Raw genomic sequence first — 23,970 nt, 5'->3', positions numbered from 1 at the left:
TACATTTCCTCTCAACTGTTACCTTTCATGTACTCCTCCAAAGGCATCCACCAATTTTTGCAATTTCTCACTCGAATCTGCCTCCAGTAGTGTCATCAGTGAACAACTGCCTTACTTCCCAGGCCCAGTCATCCCCTCCACACTGCATAATCACCCCTCTCTCCAAGACTCAAACTTTTACCTTGTTTGCCATCCCATCCATGGTGGCATCAAACACCCATGCTGCAGACCAGCCTACACTTTGAACCACTCATTCTGTTTTCTTCCTACTTGTACATAAACCTTACACCCTGGATAAAAACTTCTCACTGCTTCTAGCAGCTTTCTTCCCACAACATATATTCTTTAGGCATCTCTATCAACCTTATCATATGCTTTTTCTGGATCCATAAATGCCACATACAAGCTCTAAATAATTTAGATATACCAAAAAAATATTACTTGCTGTTTTTTCGTCTGGTGTGCTTTCACTCATCCCATTCATAGTACTTTTCCAGTATATTTTATTTTACATATTTTACATATTTGTATTATATTTTGCTTGCATTATCTACATATTTACTTACCATTTACATAGATGGAACATATTCATGATTAGATAAAGAAGGTAACATATTTTTTTCATACCTGATCACCGTTTCATGCATCAGCGAGATAGCCTCAGGAACAGATTAAGAAGGGTCACATCTGCTTACATCCATGCTTTAACTGCCATGTGTTATACACTGAAACCACAGCTCCCTACCCACAATCAGGCCCTATAGACCTTTCCATGATTTATCCCAGATGCTTCACTTGCCCTGGTTCAGTCCATTGACAGTATACTACATGGTTATAGTTCATTCTATCTTGTGTACACCTTTCATTCTCCTGCATGTTCAGGCCCTGATTGCTCAAAATCTTTTTCACTCCATCCTTCCATCTCCAGTTTGGTCTCTCTCTTCTTGTGGTTCCAACCACTTCTTACACAAATATCCTTTTTGTTAGCCTTTCCTTACTAATTCTCTCCCATATGTCCAAACCATTTCAGCATATCCTCTAGAGCTCCTTCAATCATGCTCCTTTCATTACCTTGCCTATCTCTTCCTCTTTCAGTACGTACTCAATCAGAACACCTCACACCACATAATGTTCTCTAACATTTCATTTCCAGTACATCCACCCTCCCCTGCACAGCCTTATCTATGCCCCATGCTTTGAATCCATTTGATATTGCTGGGACTACCATTCCTTCAAACATATCCATTTTTGCTCTCCCAGATAACATTTTCTCTTTCCACACATTCTTCAACGCCCTCTGAACCTTCGCCCCCCTCACTCACCCTGACTCACTTCAGCTTCCATGGTTCCATTCACTACCATGTCCATTCCCAGATATTTTAGACCATTCTATTCCTCTTATTTTTTTCCTTTCAAACTCACATCCTAACTAACCTGTCCCTCAACCCTGCTAGACCTAGTAATCTTGCTTTTATTCACATTTGCTCTCATCTTTCTCCCCTCAAATGCTCTTCCAAACTTAGTCACCAATTTCTGCAGCTTCTCATTGTATTCAGCCACCAGTGCTGTATCATCAGCAAGCAACAACTGACTCACTTCCCTGGCCCTCTCATCCCCCACAGACTAGAAACTCACTCCTCTCCAAGATTCCCTCATTTGTCTCCTACACCACCCCATCCATAAGCAAATTGAACATTCTTAGCAACATCATGCACCCCTGGGACAGACCATCCTTCACTTGGAACCATTCACTCTCCTCTCTTCTCACCTACACATGCCTTACATCCTTGATAAAATCTTCTCTGTACTTATAGCAGCTTTCCTTCCACATGGATCCCAACCATGATTGTTCTTTGGTATCTGTAGAAGGTTAACATATATTTTGTGTGACAACAGCTTAATTCAGAGATAAAAAGGAAGATATCCATCTGTCTGTATCTGTGACACCTGTTCCGCTCAGGAACTCCTCCAAGGGGCTGGCCGCAGCAAAAGAGTCTCCATAACTGGTGAATTCCAGTATTAATTTTAAGCCTTTAGTGCTTCATCCTTAATAGGCCACTGACAAAGGTAACTTTAGCACTGTTTTCAGAGGCTCCTGCCTTTGTTCCTACTGAATATTAATACTTCCTGATGTGTCCACCTAATGTTCCAACCTATTACTTTTACCTAACACAAGTAAAAAAAATATATTAACAGTAATATAGGAGAACTTGTTCTTTTACTGTAAACATGAAGACATTATTTACTATGTAAATCAGGCTTCCCACCATGATGCAATTAGACTTCCTTTGAGAATGTATGTGTGACTGTGATATGTGAGATTTTTTTCCAGCTGTGTTGTTATGTTTCAGTGACATCTTTGGATATGATATGGAGTCATGTGTCAAGTGGAAATTCACATAAGGGATAAAAGTTTAAAGCCACAAACATGGTTTGCTGTAGTGTACTATGTTTACTTGCAGAGTGGAGTAGCGCATTGAAAGGGTGATTACACTTTCTCTAATGAATTGAGGTGATTGCGAAGCATTAAATTTTTTCAAGCTGTTTTTAGGTTGCCAGTGACATCTGTGGATAAAATGTGGAATTATACTTCAGGTCATGAAGGCATAGGACCACAATTGTGGCTTGATTCAGTGTGCCAAGATTCACCTGGTGCAGTGAAAGTGTTATTAACATAGATCCCAACCATAGATGTTTTTTGGTTCTGTATATCTCATGTGACAACAGGTAAATTTAAGTAGAGAAAAGTAAGCAAATCAAACATCAAACATTGGAGAACTTTTTCAAAAGGCCAAGGAAAACTTCTTTTCACTTTCATTTGAAACAACTGATCAGATAATTCATGGAGTAGTGTACTAGGCACTAGGCTCATCTACATTACCCTGTGAATTAGGCCCCCATCCTCTTTCTCACAGAAACCCTTGCTCCGCCCCATCTTACTCCATCACCACCTCAAACCATCATCACCACATATTTTGGAAAGTTTTCTGTTAAAAATCATCTGAAATAATTGAGAAGAGTGAGGTGTATTGTTCTGATCTAAGCATTTTGTGTATATTCCATACTTTTGTGTGAAAGATGAAAAAAATTGGTTTGGGACCTAACTCTCCTAATATTATGGGTTTCAGTTGCCCTATTTATAATGCCTCAGCTTGTGACAGGGTTTGTAAGAGTAATCCTGTGACAAGCTGGAGGACAATGGGACACTCTCATGGTCATGGAACAAGCCGCAAATGGGAGAAATGTTGGGTTTTTTTCTTTTGGTCGTTGTCCTGCAAGTATTTTTTTATTCTAGTTATTCTTACTCTTCCTTGCCTTCTTCCTATTTTTGAAAACCTGTCTTTGTACCAGCTGGGTCTGCCTTTATGTTGATTCCTGTAATCAGCAAATTCTAAGTTATCAGAGAGCTAGAAAGAGTAAGTTGTTAACATCATCCATATATTGCTCTGATTAACCAAAATTGGGCCCAAAACATGCTAATTGCTGCTACCATGGTTGAGTGGATGGTCAAGGGTTGGGAAGGTCAGTGCTTCCTCACTAGAAATATTTAGGGTTGGAAATTCCAAACCATGGTTTTCCAAGATATTTTCCTAGAGAATTTATGCTCACAGGACACTAGAGAGAAAAAGTTTTTCTTATCTCAGAACCCTCATTTTTTGTGTCCAGTTTCTGATCACTGAGTTGCTTCTTTCTTACATATCCTATTGTAAGGACTTATGTAAGGTTACATTCACATAGTGGGCATCAGTACTGATTTCCTTTTTTTTTCTTTTTTTTTATTGCCATTTCATATGTTAGTGGGGTAATGCCAGAAAGCAGAAGAAGGACACATCAGCTCACATCTATGTATATCTACATATACACACATACATGCACGTTTATATATATAAAAGGGGAAACAGAAGAAGGAGTCACGCGGGGAGTGCTCATCCTCCACGAAGGCTCAGATTGGGGTGTCTAAATGTGTGTGGATGTAACCAAGATGAGAAAAAAGGAGAGTTAGGTAATATGTTTGAGGAAAGGAACCTGGATGTCCTGGCTCTGAGTGAAACAAAGCTCAAGGGTAAAGGGGAAGAATGGTTTGGAAATGTCTTGAGAGTAAAGTCAGGGGTTGGTGAGAGGACAAGAGCAAGGGAAGGAGTAGCACTACTCCTGAAACAGGAGTGGTGGGAGTATGTGATAGAGTGTAAAAAGTAAACTCTAGATTGATATGGGTAAAACTGAAAGTGGATGGAGAGAGATGGGTGATTATTGGTGCATATGCACCTGGGCATGAGAAGAAATCATGAGAGGCAAGTGTTTTGGGAGCAGCTGAGCGAGTGTTAGTAGTTTTGATACACAAGACCAGGTTATAGTGATGGGTGATTTGAATGCAAAGGTGAGTAATGTGGTAGTTGAGGGAATAATTGGTGTACATGGGGTGTTCAGTGTTGTAAATTGAAATGGTGAAGAGCTTGTAGACTTGTGTGCTAAAAAAGGACTGGTGATTGGGAATACCTGGTTTAAAAAGAGAGATATACATAAGTATAAGTATGTAAGTAGGAGAGATGGCCAGAGAACGTTATTGGATTATGTGTTAATTGATAGGCATGCAAATGAGAGACTTTTGGATGTTAATGTGCTGAGAGGTGCAATTGGAGGGATGTTTGATCATTATATTGTGGAGGCGAAGGTGAAGATTTGTAGAGGTTTCAGAAAAGAAGAGAGAATGTTGGGGTGAAGAGAGTGGTGAGAGTAAGTGAGCTTGGGAAGGAGACTTGTGTGAGGAAGTAACAGGGGAGACTGAGTACAGAATGGAAAAAGATGAGAACAAAGGAGGTAAGGGGAGTGGAGGAGGAATGGGATGTATTTAGGGAAGCAGTGATGGCTTTTGCAAAAGATGCTTGTGGCAGGAGAAACGTGGGAGGTGGGCAGATTAGAAAGGGTAGTGAGTAGTGGGATGAAGAAGTAAGATTATTAGTGAAAGAGAAGAGAGAGGCATTAGGGCGATTTTTGCAAGGAAATAATGCAAATGAGTGGGAGATGTATAAAAGAAAGAGGCAGGAGGTCAAGAGAAAGGTGCAAGAGGTGAAAAAGAGGGCAAATGAGAGTTTAGGTGAGAGAGTATCATTGAATTTTAGGGAGAATAATAAAAAGATGTTTTGGAAGGAGGTAAATAAAGTGCGTAAGACAAGGGAACAAATGGGAACATCAGTGAAGGGGGCAAATGGGGAGGTGATAACAAGTAGTGGTGATGTGAGAAGGAGATTGAGTGAGTATTTTGAAGGCTTGTTGAATGTGTTTGATGATAGAGTGGCAGATATAGGGTGTTTTGGTCAAGGTGGTGTGCAAAGTGAGAGGGTTAGGGAGAATGATTTGGTAAACAGAGAAGAGGTAGTAAAAGCTTTGTCAAAGATGAAAGCTGGCAAGGTGGCAGGTTTGGATGGTATTGCAGTGGAATTTATTAAAAAGGGGGGTGACTGTGTTGTTGACTGGTTGGTAAGGATATTTAATGTATGTGTGACTCATGATAAGGTGCCTGAGGATTGGCAGAATGCTTGTATAGTGCCATTGTACAAAGGCAAAGGGGATAAAGGTGAGTGCTCAAATTTCAGAGGTATAAGTTTGTAGAGTATTCCTGGTAAATTATATGGGAGGGTATTGATTGAGAGGATGAAGGAATGTACAGAGTTTCAGATTGGGGATGAGCAGTGTGGTTTCAGAAGTGGTAGAGGATGTGTGGATCAGGTGTATGCTTTGAAGAATGTATGTGAGAAATACTTAGAAAAGCAAATGGATATGTATGTAGCATTTATGGATCTGGAGAAGGCATATGATAGAGTTGATAGAAATGCTCTGTGGAAGGTATTAAGAATAAATGGTGTGGGAGGTAAGTTGTTAAAAGCAGTGAAAAGTTTTATCGAGGATGTAAGGAATGTGTACGTGTAGGAAGAGAGGAAAGTGATACATATAATTTCCCAGGAATACTCAACAAACTTTTACCTCTGTAATTTGAGCACTCACTTTTATCCCCTTTTCCTTTGTACAATGGCACTATGCAAGCATTCTGCCAATCCTCAGGCACCTCACCATGAGTTATACATACATTAGATAATCTTACCAACCAGTCAACAATACAGTCACCCCCATTTTTGATAAATTCCACGGCAATACCATCCAAACCCGCTGCCTTGCTGGCTTTCATCTTCGACAAAGCTTTACCTACGTCTTCTCTGTTTACCAAATCATTTTCCCTAACCCTCTCACTTTGCACACCACCTCGACCAAAACACGCTATATCTGCCACTCTATCATGGAACGCATTCAACAAACCTTCAAAATACTCACTCCATCTCCTTCTCACATCACCACTACTTTTTATCACCTCCTAATTTGCTCCATTCACTGAAGTTCCCATTTGTTCCCCCGTCTTACGCACTTTATTTACCTCCTTCCAAAACATCTTTTTATTCTCCCTAAGATTTAATGATACTCTCTCACCCCAACTCTCATTTGCCATCTTTTTCACCTTTTGCACCTTTCTCTTGACCTCCTGCCTCTTTCTTTTATACATCTCCCACTCATTTGCATTATTTCCCTGCAAAAATTGTCCAAATGCCTCTCTCTTCTCTTTCACTAATAATCTTACTTCTTCATCCCACCACTCACTACCCTTTTTAATCAACCCACCTCCCACGCTTCTCATGCCACAAGCATCTTTTGCGCAAGCTATCACTGTTTCCCTAAATACGTCCCATTCCTCCCCCACTCCCCTTACCTCCTTTGTTCTCACCTTTTTCCATTCTGTACTCAGTCTCTCATGGTACTTCCTCACACAAGTCTTCTCCCCAAGCTCACTTACTCTCACCACTCTCTTCACCCCAACATTCTCTCTTCTTTCTGAAAACCCCTACAAATCTTCACCTTCTCCTCCACAAGATAATGATCAGACATCCCTCCAGTTGCACCTCTCAGCACATTAACATTCAAAAGTTTCTCTCGCGCGCCTATCAATTAACACGTAATCCAATAACGCTGTCTGGCCATCTCTCCTACTTACATACGTGTACTTATGTATATCTCTCTTTTTAAACCAGGTATTCCCAATCACCAGTCCTTTTTCAGCACATAAATCTACAAGCTCTTCACCATTTCCATTTACAACACTGAACACCCCATGAATACCAATTATTCCCTCAGCTGCTACATTACTCACCTTTGCATTCAAATCACCCATCACTATAACCCGGTCTTGTGCATCAAAACCACTAACACACTCATTCAGCTGCTCCCAAAACACTTACCTCTCATGATCTTTCTTCTCATGCCCAAGTGCATATGCACCAATAATCACCCATCTCTCTCCATCAACTTGATTGAGAGGGTGAAGGCATATACAGAGCATCAGATTGGGGAAGAGCAGTGTGGTTTCAGAAGTGGTAGAGGATGTGTGGATCAGGTGTTTGCTTTGAAGAATGCATGTGAGAAATACTTAGAAAAGCAAATGGATTTGTATGTAGCATTTATGAATCTGGAGAAGGCATATGATAGAGTTGATAGAGATGCTCTGTGGAAGGTACTAAGAATATATGGTGTGGGAGGCAAGTTGTTAGAAGCAGTGAAAAGTTTTTATTGAGGATGTAATGCATGTGTATGTGTAGGAAGAGAGGAAAGTGATTGGTTCCCAGTGAATGTAGGTTTGCGGCAGGAGTGTGTGATGTCTCCATGGTTGTTTAATTTGTTTATGGATGGGGTTGTTAGGGAGGTGAATGCAAGAGTTTTGGAAAGAGGGGCAAGTATGAAGTCTGTTGTGGATGAGAGAGCTTGGGAAGTGAGTCAGTTGTTGTTCGCTGATGATACAGCGCTTGTGGCTAATTCATGTGAGAAACTGCAGAAGCTTGTGACTGAGTTTGGTAAAGTGTGTGAAAGAAGAAAGTTAAGAGTAAATGTGAATAAGAGCAAGGTTATTAGGTACAGTAGGGTTGAGGGTCAAGTTAATTGGGAGGTAAGTTTGAATGGAGAAAAACTGGAGGAAGTAAAGTGTTTTAGATATCTGGGAGTGGATCTGGCAGCGGATGGAACCATGGAAGCGGAAGTGAATCATAGGGTGGGGGGAGGGGGCGAAAATCCTGGGAGCCTTGAAGAATGTGTGGAAGTCGAGAACATTATCTCGGAAAGCAAAAATGGGTATGTTTGAAGGAATAGTGGTTCCAACAATGTTGTATGGTTGTGAGGCGTGGACTATGGATAGAGTTGTGCGCAGGAGGATGGATGTGCTGGAAATGAGATGTTTGAGGACAATGTGTGGTGTGAGGTGGTTTGATCAAGTAAGTAACGTAAGGGCAAGAGAGATGTGTGGAAATAAAAAGAGTGCGGTTGAGAGAGCAGAAGAGGGTGTTTTGAAATGGTTTGGTCACATGGAGAGAATGAGTGAGGAAAGATTGACCAAGAGGATATATGTGTCGGAGGTGGAGGGAACGAGGAGAAGTGTGAGACCAAATTGGATGTGGAAAGATGGAGTGAAAAAGATTTTGAGTGATCGTGGCCTGAACATGCAGGAGGGTGAAAGGCATGGAAGGAATAGAGTGAATTGGAATGATGTGGTATACCAGGGTCGACGTGCTGTCAATGGATTGAACCAGGGCATGTGAAGCGTCTGGGTTAAACCATGGAACGTTCTGTTGGGCCTGGATGTGGGAAGGGAGCTGTGGTTTCAGTGCATTATTACATGACAGCTAGAGACTGAGTGTGAACGAATGGGGTCTTTGTTGTCTTTTCCTAGCGCTACTTCGCACACATGAGGGGGAAGGGGATGGTTATTCCATGTGTGGCGAGGTGGCGATGGGAAGAGATAAAGGCAGACTATGAATTATGTACATGTATATATATGTATATGTGTGTGTGTATGTATATGTGTATATTAAGATGGATAGGTATGTATATTTGTGTGTGTGGACGTGTATGTATATACATGTGTATGGGGGTTGGTTGGGCCATTATTTCGTCTGTTTCCTTGCGCTACCTTGCTAACGTGGGAGACAGCGACAAAGCAAAATAAAATAAATAGAATTGTATTTTTCTTTGTCGCTGTCTCCCGCATTAGCGAGGTAGCGCAAGGAAACAGACAAAAGAATGGCCTAACCTACCCACATACACATTTTTATACATACACGTCCACACACGCAAATATACATACCTTTACATCTCAACGTATACATATTTATACACATACAGACATATACATATATACACATGTACGTAATTCATACTCTCTGCCTTTATTCATTCCCATCGCCACCTTGCCACACATGAAATGACAACCCTCTCCCCCCTCATGTGTGTGAGGTAGCGCTAGGAAATGACAACAAAGGCCCCATTCGTTCACACTGGCTCTAGGTGTCATGTAATAATGCATCGTAACCACAGCACCCTTTCCACATCCAGGCCTTGCAGAACTTTCCATGATTTATCCCAGACTCTTCACATGCCCTGGTTCAATCCATTGACAGGACGTCGACCCCGGTATACCACATTGTTCCAGTTCACTCTATTCCTTGCACGCCTTTCAGCCTCCTGCATGTTCAGGTCCCGATCACTCAAAATCTTTTTCACTCCATCTTTCCACCTCCAATTTGGTCTCCCACTTCTCGTTCCCTCCACCTTTGACACATATATCCTCTTGGTCAATCTTTCCTCACTCATTGTCTCCATGTGACCAAACTATTTCAAAACACCCTCTTCTGCTCTCTCAACCACACTCTTTTTATTACCACACATCTCTCTTACCCTATTATTACTTACTCGACCAAACCACCTCACACCCCATATTGCCCTCAAACATCTCATTTCCAGCACATCCACCCTCCTCTGCACAACCCTATATATAGCCCACGCCTCACAACCATATAACATTGTTGGAACCACTATTCCTTCAAACATACCCATTTTTTCTTTCTGAGATAATGTTCTTGCCTTCCACACATTTTTCAATGGCCCCAGGACTTTTGCCCCCTCCCCCACCCTGTGACTCACTTCCACTTCCATGGTTCCATCCCCTGCCAAATCCACTCACTCCCAGATATCTAAAACACTTCATTTCCTCCAGTTTTTCTCCATTCGGACTTGCATCCCAATTGACTTGTCACTCAACCCTACTGTTTCCTAATAACCTTACTCTTATTCACATTTACTCTCTGCTTTCTTTCACACACTTTACCATACTCAGTCACCAGCTTCTGCAGTTTCTCACCCGAATGAGCCACCGGTGCTGTATCATCAGCGAACAACTACTGTCTCTTTTCCAAGGCCCTCTCATCCACAACAGACTGCATACTTGCCCCTCTTTCCAAAACTCTTGCATTCACCTTCCTAACAACCCCATCCATAAATAAATTAAACAACCGTGGAGACATCATGCACCCTTGCAGCGAACCAACAATCACTTTCCTCTCTTCCTACTCGTACATATGCCTTATATCCTCGATAAGAACTTTTCACTGCTTCTAGCAACTTACCTCCCACATCATATACTCTTGATTTCTTCCACAGAGCATCTCTATCATCTCTATCATATGCCTTCTCTAGATCCATAAATTCTACATACAAATCCATTTGTTTTTCTCAGTATTCTCACTTACATTCTTCAAAGCAAACACCTGATCCACACCTCTTCTACCACATCTGAAATCACACTGCTCTTCCCCAATCTGATGCTCTGTACTTGCCTTCACCCTCTCAGTCAATACCCTCCTTTATGATTTCCCAGGAATCCTCAACAAACTTATCCCTCTGTAATTTGAACACTCACTCTTATCCCCTTTGCCTTTGTACAATGGTACTATGCATGCATTCTCCTAATCCTCAGGCACTTCACCATGAGCCATACATACAGTGAATATCCTCACCAACCAGTTAACGAAAGCCACCCCATTTTTTAATAAATTCCATTGCAGTGCCATCTAAACCAGCTGCCTTGCCAACTTTCATCTTTCGCAAAGCTTTCACTACCTCTTCTCTATTTTCCAAACCATTCTCCCTGACCCTCTCACTTTGCACACCACCTCGACCAAAACACCCTATATATGCCACTGTATTATCTAACACTTTAAACGAACCTTCAAAATACTCACTCCATCTCCTTCTCACATCACCACTACTTGATATTACCTCCCCATTAGCCCCCTTCACCGATGTTCCCATTTGTTCTCTTGTCTAATGCTTTTTACCTCCTTCCAAAACATCTTTTTATTCTTCCAAGAAATTAATAGTACTCTCTCACGCCATCTCTCATTTGCCCTCATTTTCACCTCTTCCTCTTTCTCTTGACCTCCTGCATCTTTCTTTTATGCATTTCACAGTCATTTGCACTATTTCCCTGCAAAAATCGTCCAAATGCCTCTCTCTTCTCTTTCACTAATAATCTTCTTCATCTCAACACTCTCTACCCTTTCTAATCTGCCTACCTCCCACGCTTCTCATGCCGCAAGCATCTTTTGTGCAAGCCATCACTGCTTCCCTAAATACATCCCATTCCTCCTCCACTCCCCTTACATCCTTTGCTCTCACCTTTTTCCATTCTGTACTCAATATCTCCTGGTACTTTCTCACACAAGTCTCCTTCCCAAGCTCACTTACTCTCACCACTCTCTTCACCCTAACATTCTCTCTTCTTTTCTGAAAACCTCTACAAATCTTCACCTTCTCCTCCAAAAGATAATGATCAGACATCCCTCCAGTTGCCCCTCTCAGCACATTAACATTCAAAAATCTCTTTTTCATGCACCTATCAATAACACGTAACCCAATAACGCTCTGTGGCCATCTCTCCTACTGACATACGTATACTCATGAATATCTCTCTTTAAACCAGGTATTCCCAATCACCAGTCCTTTTTCAGCTCACAAATCTACAAGCTCTTCACCATTTGCATTTACAACTCAACACTCCATGTACACCAATTATTCCCTCATCTGCCGCATTACTTACCTTTGCATTCAAATCACCCATCACTATAACCCGGTGTCGTGCATCAAAACTGCTAACACACTCAATCAGCTGCTCCCAAAACACTTGCCTCTCATGATCTTTCTTCTCATGCCCAGGTGCTTAGGCCCCAATAATCACCCATCTCTCTCAATCCACTTTCAGTTTTACCCATATCAATCTAGAATTTACTTTCTTACACTCTTATCACATACTTCCACAACTCCTGTTTCAGGAGTAGTGCTACTGCTTCCTTTGCTCTTGTCCTCTCACCAACCTCTGACTTTACTCCCAAAACATTCCTAACCCACTCTTCCCCTTTACCCTTGAGCTTCGTTTTGCTCAGAGCGAAAACATCCAGGTTCCTTTCCTGAAATATCCTACCTATCCTCCTTTTTTCTCATCTTGGTTACATCCACACACATGTTGGCACCCCAATCTGAGCCTTCGAGGAGGATGAGCGCTGCCCGTGTGACTCCTTCTTTTGTTTCCCCTTTTAGAAAGTTAAAATACAAGGAGGGGAGGGTTTCTAGCCCCCTGCTCCCGTCCCCTTTAGTCGCCTTCTACGACACGCAGGGAATGCGTGGGAAGTTTTCTTTCTCCCCTATCATCACCTTGCCTTCACAGGATAATGATCAGACATCCCACCAGCTGTCCCTCTCAGGACATTTATAACCAAAAGTCTCTCTATTACATGCACATCAATTAATTCATGACCTATTAATGCCCTTTGACTATCTTTCCTTCTCACATACTTGTGTGTATCTCTCTTTTTGAACCAAGTATTCCCAGTCGCTAGTCTATTTTCATTACACAACTCAAGCCACTCACCATTTCCATTCATAACACTGAATACTCCATATGCACCAATTCCTCAACTGCCACATTACATGCCCTCATATTTAAATCACCCATTACTGATACCTGGCTTCCAAATCAGTTGCCTTTTATGATGTTTCTTCTTATGGCCAGGTGCATGAGCACCAGTAATCACCCATTTCTTGCCATACACTTTCAGTTTTACCCTCATCAATCAAGAATTTATTTCCTTACACTATATCACACACTCCCATTACTCCTGCTTCAGGAGCATTGCTACTCCTTCAATTCTTGTCCCCTCACTAACCCCTAATTTTACTCCCAACACATTTCCAATCCATTCATCCCCTTTACCTTTGAGCTTCATTTCACTTAGTGTCAGAACATCCAGGTTTATTCAAACATACTAGAGCCAGGACATCCAGGTTTATTTTTATTTATTTTATTTTATTTTGCCTTGTCACTGTCTCCCGTGTTAGCGAGGTAGCGCAAGGAAACAGACGAAAGAATGGCCCAACCCACATGTATATACATGTATATACATACACGTCCACACACACAAATATACATACCTATACATCTCAACGTATACATATATATATACACACACAGACATATACATATATACACATGTACATAAACCATACTGTCTACCTTTATTCATTCCCATCGCCACCCCACCACGCTTGAAATAACAACTCCCTCCCCCTTCATGTGCGCGAGGTAGTGCTAGGAAAAGACAACAAAGGCCACATTCGTTCACACTCAGTCTCTAGCTGTCATGTAATAATGCTCCGAAACCACAGCTTCCTTTCCACATCCAGGCCCCACAGAACTTTCCATGGTTTACCCCAGACACTTCACATGCCCTGGTTCAATCCATTGACAGCACATTGACCCTGGTATACCACATCGTTCCAATTCACTCTATTCCTTGCATGCCTTTCACCCTCCTGCATGTTCAGGCCCCGATTACTCAAAATCTTTTTCACTCCATCTTTCCACCTTCAATTTGGTCATCCACTTCTCGTTCCCTCCACCTCTGACCCATATATCCTCTTTGTCAATCTTTCCTCACTCATTCTCTCCATGTGACCAAACCATTTCATAACACCCTCTTCTGCTCTCTCAACAACACTCTTTTTATTACCACACACCTCTCTTACCCCATTATTACTTACTTGATCAAACCACCTCACACCACATATTCTCCTCAAACATCTCATTTCCAGCACATCCACCCTCCTCTGCATAACTCTATCTGTAGCCCATGCCTCACAGCCATATAACATTGTTGGAACCACTATTCCTTCAAACATACCCATTTTTGCTTTCCAAGATAATGTTCTCACTTCCACACATGCTTCAATGCTCCCAGAACTTTCGCCACCTCCCCCACCCTGTGATTCACTTCCGCTTCCATGGTTCCATCTGCTGCCAGATCCACTCCCAGATATCTAAAACATTTTACTTCCCCCTGTTTTTCTCCATTCAAACTTACCTCCCAATTGACTTGTCCCCCAACCCTACTGTACCTAATAACCTTGCTCTTATTCACATTTGCTCTCAGCTTTCTTCTTTCACACCCTTTACCAAACTCAGTCACCAGCTTCTGCAGTTTCTCACACGAATCAGCCGCCAGCACTGTATCATCAGGGAACAACTGACTCACTTCCCAAGCTCTCTCATCCAAAACAGACTGCATACTTGCCTCTCTTTCCAAAACTCTTGCATTCACCTCCCTAACAACCCCATCCATAAACAAATTAACCATGGAGACATCACACACTCTTGCCGCAAACCTACATTCACTGAGAACCAATCACTTTCCTCTCTTCCTACACGTACATATGCCTTACATCCTCAATAAAAACTTTTCACTGCTTCTGACAACTTGCCTCCCACACCATATATTCTTAATACCTTCCACAGAGCATCTCTGTCAACTCTATCATATGCCTTCTCCAGATCCATAAATGCTACTTACAAATCCATTTGCTTTTCTAAGTATTTCTCACATACATTCTTCAAAGCAAACACCTGATCCACACATCCTTTACCACTTCTGAACCACACTGCTCTTCCCCAATGTGATGCTCTGTACATGCCTTCACCCTCTCAATCAATACCCTCCCGTATAATTTCCCAGGAATACTCAACAGACTTATACCTCAGTAATTTGAGCACTCACTTTTGTCCCCTTGGCCTTTGTACAATGGCACTATGCAAGCATTCTGCCAATCCTCAGTTACCTCACCATGAGTCATACGTGCATTAAATAACCTTACCAACCAGTCAACAATACAGTCACCCCCTTTTTTAATAAATTCCACTGCAATATCATCCAAACCCGCCACCTTGCCGGCTTTCATCTTCCACAAAGCTTTTACTACCTCTTCTCTGTTTACCAAATCATTTTCCCTAACCTTCTCACTTTGTACACCACCTCGACCGAAACACCCTATATCTGCCAGTCTATCATGAAACACATTCAACAAACCTTCAAAATACTCACTCCATCTCCTTATCACAACACCATTACTTGTTATCAATTGTTATCACCTCCCATTAGGCCCCTTCACTGAAGTTCCCATTTGTTCCCTTGCCTTACGCACTTTATTTGCCTCCTTCCAAAACATCTTTTCATTCTCCCTAAAATTTAATGATACTCGCTCACCCCAACTCTCATTTGCCCTTTTTTTCACCACTTGCACCTTTCTCTTGACCTCCTGCCTCTTTTTTTTATACATCTCCCACTCATTTGCATTATTTCCCTGCGAAAATCATCCAAATGCCTCTCTCTTCTCTTTCTCTAATAATCTTACTTCTTCATCCCACCACTCACTACCCTCTCTAATCTGCCCACCTCCCATGCTTCTCATGCCACAAGCATCTTTTGTGCAAGCCGTCACTGCTTCCCTAGATACATCCCATTCATCCCCCACTCCAGGTTTATATCTTCAAATATATTACCTATCCCTCCTCTCTTCTCTTCTTGGTTACATTTTCACACATTCAGATACCCTAGTCTGATCCTTTACGGAAGATATGCACATAATGCCTGGCTGATTCTGTTACCTCATTTAGAAATTACCTCATTTAGAAATTGAAGTACAAGAAAGGAGGGGTTTCCAGCCCCCTGCTCCTGCCCCTTTAGTCACCTTCTACTACACATGGGGATTATGGAGGTAGAATTCTTTCTCTCCTACCTCAGGGATATGTTTTCTTGTGTGATTTTCATAAAACTTTTAAGTATTTCTTGTTCTTATAGGTCTTTTAGATAAGATTACATTCACATGGAGGTATCAGTACTGTTTTCATTTGAATTACATTCACATAGGGGGTATCAAGACTGTTTTCATATGGAATTTTGTTTCCATATGGAATTTTCTTAAAAATTATTTTTTATGCTCACAGGTCTTCACATGAGCTGGAACAGCACATGGCTAAGAATGTGGTAGGTGCTGCTTGTGAGTTCTTTTCCAACTTGCTTCAGTCTGGAACCCATAACCAGCATGTTGACAGGTCACACATCATATCTATTGCCATCCAAGGATCTGTTTCATCCCCCAGCCTCAGTGCAACAGATGAACATACAGCTTTGCCAGCTATGCCTGTATCTTGTGCAAAAAGTATGAAGGGTAAGCAGAAATTATTATTCTGTATCTATTTGTCTAGCTATCTATATATCTATCTTAATATCTATCTCTTTGATGAATGTTCTGTTCTGGAACTCCCTCAAGGGTTTGGCCATGGCTGTAGAGTTTTCAGAGTTTTTATAACTAGTGAAATGTAGTGCTGCTTCTTAGGGTGAGGGAAGGGGCAAAGGTTCTAGGAGCAATGAAGAATGTGTGTAAAGAGAGAATGTTATCTCGGAAAGCAAAAATAGGTATGTTTGAAGGATTATTTTTTCCAACAATATTATTTGGTGTTGAGGCATGGGCTATAGATAAGGTTGTGTGGAGGAGGATGGATGTATTGGAAATGAAATGTTTGAGGACACTATGTGGTGTGAGGTGGTTTGATTAAGTAATAAAAGGGTAAGAGAGAGATGTGTGGTAATAAAAAGAGTGTGATTGAGAGAGCAGAAGAGAGTCTGTTGAAATGGTTTGTACATATGGAGAGAATGAGTGAGGAAAGGTTGATAAAAAGGATATATATGTCAAAGGTGGAGGGAATAAGGAGAAGTAGGAGACCAAATCAGAGGTGGAAGGATGGAGTGAAAAATATTTTGAATGATTGGGACCTGAACATGCAGGAGGGTGAGAGGCATGCAAGGAATAGAGTGAAATGGAACGATGCAGTATACCAGGGTCAACATGCTGTCAGTGGACTGAACCAGGGCATGTAAAACGTCTGGGGTTAACCATAGAAAGGTCTATGGAGCCTGGTTGTGGATAGGAAGTTGTGGTTTTGGTACATTACACATGACAACTAGAGACTGTGAGTGAACGAATGTGGCCTTTTTTGCCTGTTTTCCTGGCATTTTCTTGCTGATGCAGGGGGTGGTGATGCTGTTTTCTGTGGGGCTAGGTGACACTGGGAATGAATGAAGGCAAGCGAGTATGAATATGTAGGTGCATTTGTATTTATATGTCTGAGTATGGGTATTAATATGTGTGTATGTTAATATGTATATGTATATATATTTGTATATATAAATTATATGGGAGGGTATTGATTGAGAGGGTGAAGGCATGTACAGAGCATCAGATTGGGGAAGAGCAGTGTGGTTTCAGAAGTGGTAGAAGATGTGTGGATCAGGTGTTTGCTTTGAAGAATGTATGTGAGAAATACTTAGAAAAGCAAATGGATTTGTATGTAGCATTTATGGATCTGGAGAAGGCATATGATAGAGTTGATAGAGATGCTCTGTGGAAGGTATTAAGAATATATGGTGTGGGAGGCAAGTTGTTAGAAGCAGTGAAAAGTTTTTATCGAGGATGTAAGGCATGTGTACGTGTAGGAAGAGAGGAAAGTGATTGGTTCTCAGTGAATGTAGGTTTGCGGCAGGGGTGTGTGATGTCTCCATGGTTGTTTAATTTGTTTATGGATGGGGTTGTTAGGGAGGTAAATGCAAGAGTCTTGGAAAGAGGGGCAAGTATGAAGTCTGTTGGGGATGAGAGAGCTTGGGAAGTGAGTCAGTTGTTGTTCGCTGATGATACAGCGCTGGTGGCGGATTCATGTGAGAAACTGCAGAAGCTGGTGACGGAGTTTGGTAAAGTGTGTGGAAGAAGAAAGTTAAGAGTAAATGTGAATAAGAGCAAGGTTATTAGGTACAGTAGGGTTGAGGGTCAAGTCAATTGGGAGGTGAGTTTGAATGGAGAAAAACTGGAGGAAGTGAAGTGTTTTAGATATCTGGGAGTGGATCTGTCAGCGGATGGAACCATGGAAGCGGAAGTGGATCATAGGGTGGGGGAGGGGGCGAAAATTTTGGGAGCCTTGAAAAATGTGTGGAAGTCGAGAACATTATCCCGGAAAGCAAAAATGGGTATGTTTGAAGGAATAGTAGTTCCAACAATGTTGTATGGTTGCGAGGCGTGGGCTATGGATAGAGTTGTGCGCAGGAGGATGGATGTGCTGGAAATGAGATGTTTGAGGACAATGTATGGTGTGAGGTGGTTTGATCGAGTAAGTAACGTAAGGGTAAGAGAGATGTGTGGAAATAAAAAGAGCGTGGTTGAGAGAGCAGAAGAGGGTGTTTTGAAATGGTTTGGGCACATGGAGAGAATGAGTGAGGAAAGATTGACCAAGAGGATATATGTGTCGGAGGTGGAGGGAACGAGGAGAAGAGGGAGACCAAATTGGAGGTGGAAAGATGGAGTGAAAAGGATTTTGTGTGATCGGGGCCTGAACATGCAGGAGGGTGAAAGGAGGGCAAGGAATAGAGTGAATTGGAGCGATGTGGTATACAGGGGTTGACGTGCTGTCAGTGGATTGAATCAAGGCATGTGAAGCGTCCGGGGTAAACCAAGGAAAGCTGTGTAGGTATGTATATTTGCGTGTGTGGACGTGTGTATGTACATGTGTATGGGGGGGGCTGGGCCATTTCTTTCGTCTGTTTCCTTGCGCTACCTCGCAAACGCGGGAGACAGCGACAAAGTATAAAAAAAAAAAAAAATATATATATATTTGCATGTATGGGCACTACCTTGCTGACCTGGGAAACGGCAATCAAGTATGATAAGATAAAAAAAAAGATCTACTTATATACACACATATACATACATACTCATACATGTAAATTATTTATTATATTATTACATTATACTTGAATGCCATTTCCTGTGTTAGCGAGGTAGCACCAGGAAATGGATAAAGAATGACCCATCCACTCATATACACATTATATTTATTATATATGATACTTCATTGCTGTTTCCTGCTTCAGTGAGGTCGTGCCAGGACACAGATAAAGAATGGCCCATTCACCCACATACACGCACACACACATATATTAATATATTATTATTTTTTTTATTTTGCTTTGTTGCTGTCTCCCGCATTTGCAAGGTAGCACAAGGAAACAGACGAAAGAAATGGCCCAACTCACCCCCATACACATGTATATACATACACGTCCACACACGCAAATATACATACCCATACATCTCAATGTACACATATATATACACACACAGACACATACATATATACACATGCACACAATTCACACTGCCTTTATTCATTCCCATCGCCATCTCGCAACACATGGAATAACATCCCCCTCCCCCCTCATGTGTGCGAGGTAGCACTAGGAAAAGACAACAAAGGCCCCATTCGTTCACACTCAGTCTCTAGCTGTCATGTAATAATGCCCGAAACCACAGCTCCCTTTCCACATCCAGGCCCCACAGAACTTTCCATGGTTTACCCCAGACACTTCACATGCTCTGATTTAATCCATTGACAGCATGTCTACCCTGGTATACCACATCGATCCAATTCACTCTATTCCTTGCCCGCCTTTCACCCTCCTGCATGTTCAGGCCCCGATCACTCAAAATCTTTTTCACTCCATCTTTCCACCTCCAATTTGGTCTCCCACTTCTCCTCGTTCTCTCCACCTCCGACACATATATCCTCTTGGTCAATCTTTCCTCACTCATTCTCTCCATGTGCCCAAACCATTTCAAAACACCCTCTTCTGCTATCTCAACCACGCTTTTTTTATTTCCGCACATCTCTCTTACCCTTACATTACTTACTCGATCAAACCACCTCACACCACATATTGTCCTCAAGCATCTCATTTCCAGCACATCCACCCTCCTGCGCACAACTCTATCCATAGCCCATGCCTTGCAACCATACAACATTGTTGGAACCACTATTCCTTCAAACATAGCCATTTTTGCTTTCGGCTCCCAGGATTTTCGCCCCCTCCCCCACCCTATGATCCACTTCCGGTTCCATGGTTCCATCCGCTGCCAGATCCACTCCTAGATATCTAAAACACTTTACTTCCTGCAGTTTTTCTCCATTCAAACTTACCTCCCAAGTGACTTGACCCTCAACCCTACTGTACCTAATAACCTTGCTCTTATTCACATTTACTCTTAACTTTCATCTTCCACACACTTTACCAAACTCAGTCACCAGCTTCTGCAGTTTCTCACGTGAATCAGCCTCCAGCGCTGTATCATCAGCGAACAACAACTGACTCACTTCCCAAGCTCTCTCATCCCCAACAGACTTCATACTTGCCCCTCTTTCCAAAACTCTTGCATTCACCTCCCTAACAACCCCATCCATAAACAAATTAAACAACCATGGAGACATCACACACCCCTGCCGCAAACCTACATTCACTGAGAACCAATGAGTTTCCTCTCTTCCTACACGTACACATGCCTTACATCCTCGATAAAAACTTTTCACTGCTTCTAACAACTTGCCTCCCACACCATATATTCTTAGTACCTACAACAAAGCATCTCTATCAACTCTTATCATATGCCTTCTCCAGATCCATAAATACTACATACAAATCCATTTGCTTTTCTAAGTATTTCTCACATACATTCTTCAAAGCAAACACCTGATCCACACATTCTCTACCACTTCTGAAACCACACTGCTCTTCCCCATTGTGATGCTCTGTACATGCCTTCACCCTCTTAATCAATACCCTCCCATATAATTTCCCAGGAATACTCAACAAACGTATACCTCAGTAATTTGAGCACTCACTCTTATCCCCTTTGCCTTCGTACAATGGCACTATGCAAGCATTCCGCCAATCCTCAGGCACCTCACCATGAATCATACATACATTAGATAACCTTACCAACCAGTCAACAATACAGTCACCCCCTTTTTTAATAAATTCCCATGTAATACCATCCAAACCTGCTGCCTTGCAGGCTTTCATCTTCTGCAAAGCTTTTACTACCTCTTCTCTGTTTACCAAATAATTTTCCCTAACCCTCTCACTTTGCACACCACCTCGTCCAAAACACCCTATATCTGCCACTCTATCATCAAACACATTCAACAAACCATCAAAATAATCACGCCATCTCCTTCTCACGTCACCACTACATGTTATCACCTCCATATTAGCCCCCTTCACTGAAGTTCCCATTTGCTCCCGTGTCTTACGTACTTTATTTACCACCTTCCAAAACATCTTTTTATTCTCCCTAAAATTTAATGATACTCTCTCACCCCATCTCTCATTTGCCCTCTTTTTCACCTCTTGCACCTTTCTCTTGACCTCCTGTCTCTTTCTTTTATACATCTCTCACTCATTTGGATTATTCCCCTGCAAAAATCGTCCAAATGCCTCTCTCTTCTCTTTCACTAATAATCTTACTTCTTCATCCCACCACTTACTACCCTTTCTAATCAACCCACCTCCCACGCTTCTCATGCCACAAGCATCTTTTGCGCAAGCCATCACTGCTTCCCTAAATATGTCCCATTGCTCCCCCACTCCCCTTACCTCCTTTGTTCTCACCTTTTTCCATTCTGTACTCAGTCTCTCGTGGTACTTCCTCACACAAGTCTCCTTCCCAAGCTCACTTACTCTCACCACCCTCTTCACCCCAACATTCTCTCTTCTTTTCTGAAAACCCATACAAATCTTCACCTTCGCCTCCACAAGATAATGATCAGACATCCCTCCAGTTGCACCTATTAGCACATTAACATCCAAAAGTCTCTCTTTCGTGCGCCTATCAATTAACACATAATGCAATAATGCTCTCTGGCCATCTCTCCTACTTACATATGTATACTTATGTATATCTCGCTTTTTAAACCAGGTATTCCCAATCACCAGTCCTTTTTCAGCACATAAATCTACAAGCTCTTCACCATTTCCATTTACAGCACTGAACACCCCATGTATACCAATTATTCCCTCAACTGCCACATTACTCACCTTTGCATTCAAATCACCCATCACTATAACCCGGTCTTGTGCATCAAAACCACTAACACAGTCACTCAGCTGCTCCCAGAACATGATCTTTCTTCTCATGCCCAGGTGCATATGCACCAATAATCACCCATCTCTCTCCATCCACTTTCAGTTTTACCCATATCAATCTAGAGTTTACTTTCTTACACTCTATCACATAGTCCCACCACCCCTGTTTCAGGAGTAGTGCTACTCCTTCCCTTGCTCTTGTCCTCTCACTAACCCCTGACATTACTACTCCCACGACATTCGCAAACCACTCTTCCCCTTTACCCTTGAGCTTTGTTTCACTCAGAGCCAAAACGTGCAGGTTCCTTTCCTCAAACATAATACCTATCTCTCCTTTTTTCTCATCTTGGTTACATCCACACACATTTAGACATCCCAATCTGAGCCTTCGAGGAGGATGAGCACTCCTCGCGTGACTCCTTCTGTTTCCCCTTTTAGAAAGTTGAAATACAAGGAGGGGAGGGTTTCTAGCCCCCCGCTCCCGTCCCCTTTAGTCGCCTTCTAAGACACGTGAGGAATGCGTGGGAAGTATTCTTTCTCCCCTACCCCCTGGGATGTTTGCTTTGAAGAATGTATGTGAGAAATACTTAGAAAAGCAAATGGATTTGTATGTAGCATTTATGGATCTGGAGAAGGCATATGATAGAGTTGATAGAGATGCTTTGTGGAAGGTATTAAGAATATATGGTGTGGGAGGCAAGTTGTTAGAAGCAGTGAAAAGTTTTTATCGAGGATGTAAGGCATGTGTACGTGTAGGAAGAGAGGAAAGTGATTGGTTCTCAGTGAATGTAGGTTTGCGGCAGGGGTGTGTGATGTCTCCATGGTTGTTTAATTTGTTTATGGATGGGGTTGTTAGGGAGGTGAATGCAAGAGTTTTGGAAAGAGGGGCAAGTATGAAGTCTGTTGTGGATGAGAGAGCTTGGGAAGTGAGTCAGTTGTTGTTCGCTGATGATACAGCGCTGGTGGCTGATTCATGTGAGAAACTGCAGAAGCTGGTGACTGAGTTTGGTAAAGTGTGTGGAAGAAGAAAGTTAAGAGTAAATGTGAATAAGAGCAAGGTTATTAGGTACAGTAGGGTTGAGGGTCAATTCAATTGGGAGGTGAGTTTGAATGGAGAAAAACTGCAGGAAGTGAAGTGTTTTAGATATCTGGGAGTGGATCTGGCAGCGGATGGAACCATGGAAGCGGAAGTGGATCATAGGGTGGGGGAGGGGGCGAAAATTCTGGGAGCCTTGAAGAATGTGTGGAAGTCGAGAACATTATCTCGGAAAGCAAAAATGGGTATGTTTGAAGGAATAGTGGTTCCAACAATGTTGTATGGTTGCGAGGCGTGGACTATGGATAGAGTTGTGCGCAGGAGGATGGATGTGCTGGAAATGAGATGTTTGAGGACAATGTGTGGTGTGAGGTGGTTTGATCGAGTAAGTAACGTAAGGGTAAGAGAGATGTGGAAATAAAAAGAGCGTGGTTGAGAGAGCAGAAGAGGGTGTTTTGAAATGGTTTGGTCACATGGAGAGAATGAGTGAGGAAAGATTGACCAAGAGGATATATGTGTCGGAGGTGGAGGGAACGAGGAGAAGAGGGAGACCAAATTGGAGGTGGAAAGATGGAGTGAAAAAGATTTTGTGTGATCGGGGCCTGAACATGCAGGAGGGTGAAAGGAGGGCAAAGAATAGAGTGAATTGGAGCGATGTGGTATATCGGGGTTGACGTGCTGTCAGTGGATTGAATCAAGGCATGTGTATGGGGGTGG

At 42.2% G+C, this 23,970-nt stretch overlaps 1 protein-coding gene across 2 annotated transcripts in view; it reads left to right on the top strand.

Annotated features, from left to right (window-relative positions):
- LOC139757122 (uncharacterized) overlaps positions 1 to 23,970 on the top strand; it is a 157,664-nt gene that overhangs the window by 68,119 nt on the left and 65,575 nt on the right. For both annotated transcript variants that reach the window (XM_071677220.1, XM_071677219.1), the window contains one exon: positions 16,199 to 16,422. In XM_071677220.1, the coding sequence (XP_071533321.1) occupies positions 16,224 to 16,422 (199 nt within the window). In that variant the 5' untranslated portion in view covers positions 16,199 to 16,223. The remainder of the gene's footprint in view (positions 1 to 16,198; positions 16,423 to 23,970) is intronic.

Source organism: Panulirus ornatus, chromosome 24 (assembly GCF_036320965.1).
Source record: "Panulirus ornatus isolate Po-2019 chromosome 24, ASM3632096v1, whole genome shotgun sequence".
Classification (NCBI taxonomy): Eukaryota; Metazoa; Arthropoda; class Malacostraca; order Decapoda; family Palinuridae; genus Panulirus; species Panulirus ornatus.
This window is presented reverse-complemented; position numbering and strand designations above follow the sequence as displayed.